This window comes from Polyodon spathula, chromosome 11, assembly GCF_017654505.1.
Source record: "Polyodon spathula isolate WHYD16114869_AA chromosome 11, ASM1765450v1, whole genome shotgun sequence".
In the NCBI taxonomy this organism is placed as follows: domain Eukaryota; kingdom Metazoa; phylum Chordata; class Actinopteri; order Acipenseriformes; family Polyodontidae; genus Polyodon; species Polyodon spathula.
Window position 1 is genome coordinate 23352587 of NC_054544.1, and position 12951 is coordinate 23365537.

Here is a 12951-nt window from a genome sequence, read left to right on the forward strand (position 1 = left end):
ATACTAAAGTTTTTAGGAAATTAAACAGAATCTAGCAGTCCTAGTAGTTGTCAGGAGATAACTGCATGGATTGCCACTTTGTAAACTGCCTCTCTGCTCCCTTCAGGCACGGATCCATGTTGGTGCCCAGAATAATCTGCAGTATGGCTGGTGGGCCTATGCACTGGGTGAGAGAACCACTCCCAGGTTCAAGGAGAACAGCAAGATCATCACTATCGATGGGAACCTGGCCTCTGGGAAGGGAGCGCTGGCACACAAACTTGCAGACAAGCTAGGTAAAGTATAGAGTGACACTGTACAGACCCTGGTAATCTCACAAGCCTACAGACTAGGATACACCATTCTACATGGAGTACTGTACTGTAGTTATTCCTAGAATGAGAATGGCCAAATAGTGGAGTCATTCCATAACACTCTTAAATTTTTCGATTTATATTAATCCCACATATCAAACTGAGCGTTTTTTTTTTTTTTTCTAAACTGTTGCACAAATTCTGGGAAGGTATTAAATCAGTGCAAGACAAAGTTGCTCTGCGTTTTTCTAGAATTTCTGGTGGATGCAGACGTTGGATTTTTGCATTTTGAATAAGTGTCAAGAAATGTACAGCCAGTACAGGATATGACACCTACATGTTCTAATTTCTTTAAAATTAGGGGTGAGGGGGGTAAGATATATATATATATTATTTTTTTTTTTTTTTAAATATTAACTTCCTGTATGCAGAATAACCTTTGCATGGATTTTTTTTTCATATTTCTATTTGTAGAGTTTCATTCCATGGTCAAATAAGTTAAGGGTTAACTTGTTTGTTTTTTTTATGTCGTTTTTATTAGAGTCCTCATGCAATTTCCAATAAAATAACACCTACACAAATCTGAAGCACAAATAGTTTTTGAGTAAAAAGTTGATTATTGGGGGGTCCAAAGTTGACCAAGATTTGACCCCTTGAGCTGATCAGGCTGAAAACAATTTTTGTATTTTATGTGTTTTGCTTGGAACAACCCCAAGCACAGAGTTTAGGGGAGAGTGTGTTGGGTAATTTGTCACAGAATGATCTGTGAGTTCTTTTGAAATAATCACTCCACTTGAACTTTCTTGGAGAGCTCTGTTTATTTAACAAGTACAATTATAAGTATAATTAAATAAATTTAAACCTAAATTAAACTGCTAAATTCAAGTACTTTCATTAGGGCAAGATCTAAATCTGCTTAGCAATTTAGCCTAATTTGGAACCAAGAAATATCACTAAATTAATCCATTATGAGTTGTTTTTTTTTGTGATCAAACTACTTTTAAAGTAGTGTCACTTTCAGAACTTTCTCTAAGTAATAACACTTTAATCCTTGTAGAAGTATTCCTGTAACTCACCATTTAGAATGGTAGCAAACATCCCAAAATAGTCAGAGCAATGTCATCTCTGCTAGCTACGCTCAACTAATTAGTAGTAGCAATAATTGGTTATTAATCTTCAAGCTCAATAATAAAAACTGAAAACTAGTATTTTTGTATTATAATTTTCCAATTTTTAAGGTATTTAAGGTAACAATATGCTTAAATATGTGAAAAAGTTTTTAACAACTGCTACAAATAATTGCTGGCAAATAATTAGAAAAGGGCTTAAATGTGGGCGGGACCCTATAGTTCCTAGTGCATTGCTCGAGTGGAAACTGGTGTGTCTTGTCCAATGTTTCTGTGCTTTGGGGTGCTGTAGCAACTCTGTTGCTTGTCAGTCAGCTAATTTTCAGTCCATTGACATGTATTAATTAATGAGATAATTTCTTCCTGAAAGTAATCTCTTCATTCTTCTTTTGAAATTCAAGTATAGGATTGATATCCAATATGCGTCAGAGTGAACTGAAACTATTAACAGGTAGTGTGTAAAGAAACTAATATTGTGGTTTGTAATTTATAAAGATTCATTTCCAGATAGTAATTAAAATGTTAACATATTTCCTTTGTTTGATTCCAATATTCAAGAGTTACACAAATATTATTTAAACATCATCTTTTATACAAATGATGTACTGTAGTACTACTTATTACAGAAGTAAAGGTAGAGCTCAGTTACCTATCCCTCTGGGAGCACCTCAGCCACACTTTCAAGGTCACAGGGAGGAACTGGAGCATGTCTCAAAGTGTCTCATATATTTATATGCCTTTATGAAGCTGTGAGCTATAAGCTTGGCGTGTTGCCAACTGGTTAATGTTAACTTGCTAATTGTAGTCAAAAGCAGTATTTCCTCTAGTAAGTACGGCGTGTGTTCTTAAGTTCAACTGAAGTGCACCCCCTTCAGATATACTCTCACTTCCCATTCACCTTAAATATCAAACAGCAACTTGGTTCTTTTCCTAAAGAATAGTCTGTATTCTTAATATAGTTTGCTACATAGACAAAAGTATTTTCCTATGAAGACAACTTATGTTTGGTAAATTCAGTTTCCATTAATATTAATCCTTTCTTAGTTCATGTCTAACCCTACAATGTGTAAATTAATCTGTCTTGCAAATGGATCCTGGACGTGTATTCTGTAATATATAAAAGTTGCATCTCCCCGTTTTCAAGTAAGATGGATCCTGAAAAGAAACCGAAAGCTGTATTTTCAGTGACCTATTGGGTTTTGTTTCAGGCATGCTGTACATTCCTGAGCCTGATGCTTATTACTGGGACCGGAAGATGGGGGAGAAGGAGCTGCTTGACACCAGGTTTAATGGGAACTGCAGCCTGGAGAAGTTCTACAAAGACCCCAAATGTGCCGATGGGAACTCCTACCGCCTGCAGTCCTGGATGTATCACATTCGCCTACTCCAGTACTCCGATGCGCTGGAACATCTCCTCACCACAGGTACAAAACCCCAAAAAAACAGTTAAACAAAACCACATTTACACACCTCGCATATCGATGAAGAGTGAGACTTTCATTACATGATATATAATCTTGTAATAGTGGTATGTGTCATTTGTATTGTGGTACAAGACCAAGGCCACAGCATAGCTCATTGTTGTTCACCAAATGGTACTTGAAAGAAGAACATGTATCATGATGCATATCGTGTCGTGACATTAGTGTTTAGTTACACCCTTAGTAATGGGTGTGTCTTTCACATAGGAGTATGCAAGACATACAAAGTGAATAATAACACATCAACATTAACGCTTAGCGGCCCATTTATTCAGTGCTTGTCAGACGTCAGGTCTAATTTATTTTCACTCGCAATGTTTATCAAAAGGACACCTCTCATAGTTCACTGTATTTTTCACATACCTCTTCATAGTCGTGCATACTGATAAATCCTCTCCTGTTTTATCACCAAACTCCTCAATAATGCATTCCAAGTCATTATTTTATTACTATAACATCTCAAAAAGCTCTGCAAATATCTCTGATATTCTTTGAGCACTAGATGCGGAAGCAGCGATCTCTTCTTTGTTTATGTCCGTGTTATCTCTGTGATGCAGGGGCTATGTGTATTGCTCAGATCCGCCCTTTTTTTTTGTTGCTCCGGCTGCTATCTGTCTCACTTGGCCATTGAAAGGTTTTCTCTGCTTTGTCCGAAGAAAAAACTACTAGAGACCCGTGCTTGACGTCTTTTTAATGATATCGGACAGGGTCCGACATCGGACTGGAAAGGGAAAATTGTAATGTTGGACCTCAAAGTTGACACCTGCAAGGCTGGCCTTTGTCTTCCAGGGATCGGTAACGAGTAACTGATAGCTGCTCTCAAGCTCCTGGGTGTGGCAAGTGGGATTGGAGGACGTGAACAGACATTTAGTTTCCTGAGCTGTTGTAAGGAATTGCTGCAGTTAGTGAGCAGTTGGAAGTTCTAAACTAATGATAAAAACTAGGGTGAATAATTGGGCACACTAATAAAAACCTTAATTAGCTTTAAGAAACTGTATTAGTGCAGTAAACTGTGTTGTATTTTTTGGCACATGCTAGCTTTAATGCCTTGTTCAATGTGTATTTTTCTCCACGACAGGCCAAGGTGTAGTGCTGGAGCGATCTCCCTTCAGTGACATGGTGTTCTTGGAGGCGCTGTACAAGCAAGGCTACATCAGGAAAGAGTGTGAGTCTCAATTGACATGAACCTCTTGTTCCATTATCTGTGCTGTTTCAACTCTGCAGAGCAGGGAAAGGTTTTGGTCAACTGAACGAACAAGCCACTTGAGAAGTAAACATCTCTGTCTGTGTAACGCATCATTGTACATGTATTTTGAGGACACAAGCAGTGTCATCAGTTGGATACTCAGTAAGAAGGGGTAGAAATTACAAGACACCTGTGTGGTCATGTTCTCAACATTTTGTCACAGAAGTTATAAATGCTGCCTGTATTCTGCAGCAGTTCAGTAGACAGTACATTGAGAGTGTTTAAGAGATGCCAAATTATTATAACCAGTACATTTCATTTTTAAAAGAAATATGTAAAATTTGAAATACCACTTTTGTATGTTGTTTATTTTTTTTTTTCTGAATTGTGGCTCCTTTTAGTTGTGGGGCTTTGTTACTAACATTTTGATGCCCTGTTGTTGCAGAACATTGACACAAGTGGTTAAAAATAAGACACAAGTCATTGTTGTGGTGCTGTCTTGTTTTTTTCCCCTGTGAGTATTTTAAATGTCCGTGTTGGTATTTGCTATTAAACCTTTCTTGTTCCATATGGTAAAAAGTCACCTCATTCCAAGTCCTGAGGCAGTCTAAAACATATCCTGCAATATTGGCATGACACAAGAATGAAATGTTCTGTACAAAAAAACAAAATTAAATGTAATGGATCTTCACATGAGTAAACTTTCAACAACAAATGGGTTTAGCTCAAGTCACAATGAAAAAAAGAAAAAAAACTGGTCTTCAGTATTATTGTCAGTCTCAAGACTTAAAGGGTACATGAGGACCTTTATATTTTATTGTGTTACATGGTCCCATGTGTTGCTACAACTATTTACATAAGGTGTGTGTTGTTTTAATTATTATATTTTTACATTTTGACCACTTTTTGAAAACTTTTAAATTGCATTCCCTGCCTCAAGATGGCTTCCCATGTACCTTTTTTTGACCTCTCAGAACTACATATCCCATCATCCTCCTGCTCACGAATGTAACTGAGATGGATTTGCCAGTGAGCAGGAGGATTGATAGTGCCATTGTCTCTCACCTTTTTATTTAGGGTTTTTAAATCGTTTTAAAAGGCTGTATGACAAACTTGCCATTGCAAATATATCTAGAGACCTGCTTATCCAATTGTGAGGCTAAGGATATTCCTTATTTTCCAGTGGCATAGAGGTGTGTCAGTAATTTTCTTTTCCATGTTACTGATGTCTCTGATTTTGTATTTACGATCGAGCTGGGATGAGTGCCACTGACATTCTGCTTTTCTTTTTGCTGAAGGTGTGGATCACTATAATGAGATCAAGGGGATCAGTATCTGCGAGTTCTTGCCCCCGCACCTGACCATTTACGTTGATGTCCCTGCAGAGGAGGTGCATAAGAAACTCCAGCAGTCTGGCAAGGTAGGGATACAGTCCTGCTTCAGAGCTTCACTTCAAATGCACAAACTATTATATGTTGAACTTCATCATTAACGGATTTAGAATAGGGTTGGAACAATAATCGATAATATCGATAATCACAATTTTTTTGCAGCGACAATTATATCGCGTTCAAAAATGATCGAAAATTAGAATTATTGGACGTGACCCAGTGAAGCAGGAATAGGCTCTGCATTGAGCAGTAGGTGTCACTGAACTCTCTGCGTGAGGTGTAAACATGTGTGTGAGCACTGCGAGCATTGGGAAGTTACAGTAAATATTAATTTTAAACAATATGCTAAGGCTTAACTTCTGTCATGATTTCATTTTGATAAGTTGTACACTGGCAAAGCATGATTGGTTTTCTAACATAAAAACACAAATATAGTTGTAAATAAAAATTAAGAAAAACGCTCGCTAGTTGTAAAATTACTGTAGAAAAGTACATTTTGACAAGATTTTTTTTTACGTAAATTGAATGTAATTGTTAAAAAAACAACAAAAAAGCACAACTATATGCAAACATTTATATATATATATATATATATATATATATATATATATATATATATATATATATATATATATATAGTTTTAAAATTTAAATATTATTAATGTTTTATAGAAAATATATTTTATTCACAAAAGAAAGTGAAAATATTGGAACATGAAAAATCCTTATTCTCATAGCATAAACTTAAACCTCTTACATTCTCCAAATAGTATAATTGACATGAAACACATTATCACATTTTAAACATGGGATTTCAATTACTGGTGTAATAAAAAAAATAATGTCCACTTAACCTTTAAAACCTCTTTCCTCCTCTAAAGAGTTTCTGTATATTGCTGTCGACTGTGGCTTAGTCCCCTGCAGAAGCTATAATAACACTAAAGAATGAAAACACAATAACTTGAGCCTAAGTGGCAAATTCAGATACATTCTACCATGACATTCTGTATATCACTGGAAAAGTAGAAGTCTGTAGACTTTAAATTTATATATTTATTTTATTTTATTAAATCCTGACTCCCTCAAAGAAACTACCTAAAACGTGTAATTTATACAATGCCTATAGGAAGTATTCGCTGCCCTTAGACATTGTCACAGTTTGTTGTGTTACAGTCTGCAATCTTGATGTATTTAAATGGGATTTTATTTTCATTTCATTTACATTTCATTTACCTACTCAACACTTTGAAGAGGCAAGTGAATTTTTATTGTGAAACAGTTAATGATAAAATAATAAAAACTGAAATGTCTTGGTTAGAGAAGTATTCACCCCCCTGAGTCAATACTTGGTAGAACTACCTTTGGCAGCAATTACAGCTGTCTTTTGGGGTACGTCTCTGCCAGGTTTGCACATCCGGATCGTGCAAAAAATGGGGATGGGGGTGGGGGTGGGGGTGGGGGTGGGGGGGGGGGACGGGATGGGACGACAAATCAATTAGAAGTAAATTAAAAAAAAAAACTAAAATTTTCGTTAGATAACTGTTCAACCCCTTTGCTATGACACTCCTAAATAAGCTCAGGTGCAACCAATTGCCTTCAGAATTAAATGGAGTTCATCTGTGTGCAATAAAAGTGGTTCACGTGATTTCAGATTAAATACACCTGTCTCTAAGATCCCACAGTTGGGTAGTGCATTCAAAGCAAAGATACTACCATGAAGACCAAGGAGCTTTCAAAACAACTCCGGGATAAAGTTGATGAAAGGCACAGATCAGGGGAGGAGTTTACAAAGATTTCAAAGGCATTGAATATCCCTTGGAGCACAGTCAAGTTGATCATTAAGAAGTGGAAGATATATGGCACCACCCAGAATCTGCTTAGAGCAGGCCATCCTCCCAACCTGAGCAACCTACAACGTTCCATGGCTGAGATGGGAGAAATGGTCCATGTGTCAACAATAGCTCAGGTACTCCACAACCCTGGCCTGTATGGAAGAGTGGCAAGAAGGAAGACATTTCTGAAAAAAGCCCATTTAAAAACCTACTTGGAATTTGCAAAAAGGCATATGGGAGGCTCTGAAAAGATGTGGCAAAAGATTCTGTCGTCCGATGAAACAAAAATGTAACTGTTTGGCCTAAATGCAAATCGTTATGTCTGGCACAAACCAACCACAGCATGTCACCCAGGTAACACGATCCCTACTGTGAAGCATGGTGGTGGCAGCATCATGCTATTGGGATGCTTTTCATCGCCCAGGACTGGGAGGCTTGTCTGGGTAGAGGGCAAAATGGATGGAGCTAAATACAGCCAAATCCTTGAGGAAAACCTACTTCATCGTGCAGAAGACCTAAGACTGGGACGGGGATTCACCTTTCAGCAGGACAATGACCCCAAGCACACAGCCAAAGCGACACTGGAGTGGCTTAAAAACAAGAAAGTGAATGTCCTAGAGTAGCCCAGTCAAAGCCTGGACTTGAATCCGATTGAGAATCTGTGGCAAGACTTGAAGATTGCTGTGAACCAACAATCCCCATCCAACTTGACAGAGCTTGAATGATTTTGCCAAGAAGAAAGGGCAAGTATTGCATGATCCGGATGTGCAAACCTGTTAGATTTACCCCAAAAGACTCACTGCTGTAATTGCTGCCAAAGGTGGTTCTACCAAGTATTGACTCAGGGGGGGTTAATACTTCTCTAACCAAGACATTTCGGTTTTTATTATTTTTCATTAACTGTTTCACAATAAAAATTCTCTTGCCTCTTCAAAGTGTTGAGTTGGTTGTGTAAATCAAAGGGGGAAACAAAATCCCATTTAAATGCATCAAGATACCAGGTTGTAACACAACAAACTGTGAAAACGTCCAAGGGGGGTGAATACTTACTATTACTGTAGTAGAACTGAAATTTCCCAGTACTACAGTATAGTAGTGACACCTTACATTGCATATAAAGTTGTTTACAGATATTTTTTTATATTTTATATGCAGTACACACAAGATTGGTATTTACAGTGAGAAACACTGGGGATACCAAATTAAACAGCCGACAGTGTCTGACAATATAAGTCTATGGCTGTACTATTTGGTATCCCCTATGTTTCTCACTACAGATGTACCCAATATCAATCAAACCCTGTGTGTGTGATAATGGGGCACAGGTAAACATACTGTGCAAGTTTGACATTTCTAGGAGCCCCCATATAGAGGTACCATATCACTAGTATCAATAACTGGTTCCATCTAGATTAACATCTTCCAAAAAAACGTAATTCTAAACTGATTTCCAACACCATATGGTAGCTGTAACCTATGATTTAAGCCAGAGGTGGCTTAGTTTACCACTGTGGCATTTTAATGGTTCATAATGCACATGCTACTGTTTTAAAAGTCTGGCACCCACTAACATTTTCACATGTGCTGTAAGTTATTAGCTTATAGTATGATTCCAGCCTGTAGTTAAACATGGATGTTAAAAACTGGGGCTTGTTAAATGAGCTATAAAAAAAAGCTCCTGTAAATGTCAACACTGAATCTTATTGCAGAAAGAAAGAAAGAGAGAGAGAAACATTGCAGGTAGCCTTGGTAAGAAGAATGTAGTTGAGTTATCTATATGTATAGGGATGTCACGGTATCAAATTTTGACGTTTTATGATAACCCATCAAATATACCACGGTTAGCACTGTACCGCGGTATGTCATTTTTTTGTAATCCGTTTTTAAATGGCCATTTTAAAGATATACACTCAAGTCATTTTTTAACCAGAAAAATAACTTTTAATTTAAAGTTTTAAAATGAATACAACACACTGGTACTACAGTTGTATCGGGCACAACCTAACTGGAAGTAGCATTAACTCCAGCTCACACAGGTTCAGCAAAATGCTTTATTTCAAATTACCGTGGAGAAACACCAAAATATGAAAATTTTCTGTGCTCAGTCTGAAACGATAGGGTGTAAGGATGTGACCACTGCAACTGAATACCCTCTTTATCTTTATCAGTTTGGACGGCATCCTATTAGTTAAGACAGGGGTTTTCAACTGGTGGTACTCATTAAGGGTCATAGGGGTTACGCAGGACGACTGTCCGTCCACAGATCTCACAGCAGAGTGCAAAACTTAATGATGAGAAGATGGCGCCTGCAAATTGTTTTGTTTTTTTGGACTGCATGTTAACAACAACAAACACAAATGAAAGATAAAAAGTTAAGGTGGGTTGATACAGTTAAGCGGCATCTTAGGGACTTTTTTTAAAATGGGAATAAAATTGTATTAATTTTTGAATACATAAAACCAAAATTCCTACTACACCATCAACTTTCAAATAGTATTGTTTAAAATAAAAAAAATAATAATACAAATGCCTTTAGCATCTTAGACTTGTATAGACTTGGGATATACTCTAATATTCACACTCCCCGGGTGCATTATGAGTCACAAGACGAAGCCAAGTGGCTTTAACCACCTGAAGTGCCTTATTGCGCTTATAAAACGGATCAACCAAAATATGTTTTAATAACAAACATTTTTATTAAATATCCTTCCACCTCTGCCTGACCTTAGAAAAATAGTCTCTTAAAACATAAAAAAAAAAAAAAAAATGCATTAATTAAAAAATAATAATTTCAGATGTTGAATTGAACATTGCCATTGAAAGTGCAGTTAATTCATTGCACTTCTTATAATTCTTGGTTTGTTCATTACATTTTAAAGTAAGATATTACTGCCCATTTTCATACTGACACAGCACAAATGAGTCTTCCTTACAAGACCTGCAGCAGTATCAGGTGAGAGTGTGTTTAACAGATTTGTGCTACAGCTTCACAGTGGTGAGAAAGACATTTTCTGCATAGAATACCCGGTTACTTATCAAACTGACTTTGCAATTTACAGCTTGGCAATGTGGAGAACTACTGGGCCAGCGTTAAGAAACAATTTAAAACAATGCAGGGCATACCAGTAGACATGATGCTATTGTACCTGGAAACATTTAAAAGGTATGGCAGGAATTGTCGAGATGAATTCATAAATGTTCAGCATCAAATCACACAGCTGCGCAGGGGGTGGATTCAGTGGCAGCAGGCAGGCAGACCGAAGAACAGACAGCTGGAGCAACGGCAACAAAACATCTTTTAACCCCAAAGTCGCATTTAAAAAGGACCCTAATCTTTTGCGAAAAGCTGAAAGTTTAAGAGATTTTTTAAACTATTTATTTTCAAAATGGGATAGGGAAAAGTCCTAGTTCAGGGAGAAGGAACAGAGCGATCAGAATGGCAACTTTTGAATTTATTTTATATACTTTTGCTTTTTTTCTCTACTTGAATTAATCATTGGTGTCTGATTCAGACTCATTCAATATCTCACGTACACTTCAGTTTCCCAAAAGTTCAACGTTTACATAAATCTCGTCTGTCATGTTTATTTTGATAAATTCCAATATGTCTGCCGTTTTTGTTTTTTAATTCTAGTGGTGTATGGATATCTGCCAGTGATTTACCCGTTTATGAAAAAAGTGCCGACACATGATGATATGCTTTAATATCAACACCTCCATTTGAACTGTTTTGACCAATCATGATAGAGTATTTAAAATACCCATTTTATAAATAGTAGTAAATATAGACTTTTTGCTTCTCTTCTTGGTGTGTGCTTACTGCGTTTCTCTTGACCGATACAATAGATAATATTTTACTTATTTGGTTTGGTAAATTAAGTGGAAGGCAGTGACAAAGTTAGTGCCTTGTTCTTGCTGATATTTTCGAGTATTTGTTTCATTTACTGACAATCACATTTGCTAGAAATCATTGTTTAGTAGGGCGGTTTATGTTAAATATGACATCACTTATTTAATACCCTACTCAGATAATCTCATGCATGGCAGTTTTCAGAACTTGAGATGTCTGTTTTCATTAGTTAGTTCTAATGAACACAGTGGTTTACCAATGGACAAACGGTAAATAAAAAACACGCCCATATCGCCTAAAACCGTGTGAACTCGGTAATCATGGTATAGAAAATGGTTGCGGTTTCAGAACCATGGCAGTTTATACCGCAGTTTACTGGAAAACCGGTATACCGTGATATGCCTAAGTATGTACTTATGTAATTCATACTTTACATACACTTTATTGGGACCTGTACCTTAAATGAAGTCAGCAAACCAGTGCCCCGGTCAAAACCTTGACACAAGGTCCTGAAAGGTATCTCAAGGGATCCCGTCATAAATATTTCACACATTTGGGTGCAGAGCAAGGATGACAAATGTGGTGTTCAAGTTCATCCCAACATTGCTCAATTGGATTGAGATTTGGGGATTGTGGGAGAGATAGAAGAGACCTGGGGTCTCTAGCAAAACATTTATGCACAATTCTGGAATGGCTGATTGGTGAATTACATTTTGAATGTAGCCAACCCCATCAGAGTAGTAGTGCAGCATTGGTCGGTGGATTTAGTCCTCCTTGATGCTTTAATAAAGTTTTTTCAGCCTTCCAGAGAAATCATAGGACCCGGGGTACACCAGGAGAACATGCCCTACACCCGGGCGATGCCAAATCCAATCGTGTAGATCGGTCTTAATGATGTGGAAAGGCAGCACATCTCTGTACCAGTTTAGCAAGGGTTAGAGTACTTTTTGGAAGGGTGAGGGATTGGTTTTACCTCCTCATCTGAAGAATGTGGTCTCTGTTTGGATATCCTGAGGAAGGAATGCCTTGGATTAAAAAGTTTCCACCTGCCTGACCGATTTGGTGTAGTGGCTGATCACTTACCGATCTATAATTACATTGAGAGCAAATGGGCCGGAACACCAGTTGTAATTATTTGCCTAACTGGAAACAGTTGATCAGGAAGCTTTCATGTAGCTTTTGTAACTAAATAGCTGAACAGATTTTCAAACAAGATTACATTGGGGCCTTGTTTAATATTTCATGGAAAAAAAAATCAGAGAGCTGTGTGATGGCACACAAGGTAATATACAGCTGTGGCCAAAAGTTTTGCATAACTTAGAATTTTAGAATTGAGACATCATTTTAAAAAAAAAAAAAAAAAGAGAGAGAGAGGGGGGAACTTCCTCGTACAAGTTAGAAAAAGTTTGAAACTACAAAGAGTCTCTATACAGCTCCAAGCGTTTTGCTGTTTTCACCATGTTGCAGCGGCAAAACTAAATCACTTAGAATTACCATCTATACCAGAACCAAAAGTCTGAAACTGTCTTACATCAAATGTGAAAAAAAGTAAATACCTCTTATGCATTCCTCTTCTTCCTCTTCTGTTTACTTTTTTGAGCGACTTTTCAAACAGAAAAGCTATATAACTGGACATCTAACAATGATGTGATTCCATATATTGGTCAATGTCAAAATAAACCAGGGATTGCAAGCCATTTCATGTTCACAGCATTTATATTAAACAATTTAGAACATAAGAACATAAGAACATAAGAAAGTTTACAAATGAGAGGAGGCCATTCGGCCCAT

At 37.1% G+C, this 12951-nt stretch overlaps 1 protein-coding gene across 1 annotated transcript in view; it reads left to right on the forward strand.

The window, feature by feature from the left end:
- Positions 1-12951, forward strand: part of LOC121323184 (NADH dehydrogenase [ubiquinone] 1 alpha subcomplex subunit 10, mitochondrial-like) — a 57040-nt gene that overhangs the window by 11541 nt on the left and 32548 nt on the right. The window contains exons 2-5 of the mRNA XM_041264072.1: positions 107-275; positions 2629-2844; positions 3980-4066; positions 5386-5507. Coding sequence (XP_041120006.1) covers positions 107-275; positions 2629-2844; positions 3980-4066; positions 5386-5507 — 594 coding nt within the window. The remainder of the gene's footprint in view (positions 1-106; positions 276-2628; positions 2845-3979; positions 4067-5385; positions 5508-12951) is intronic.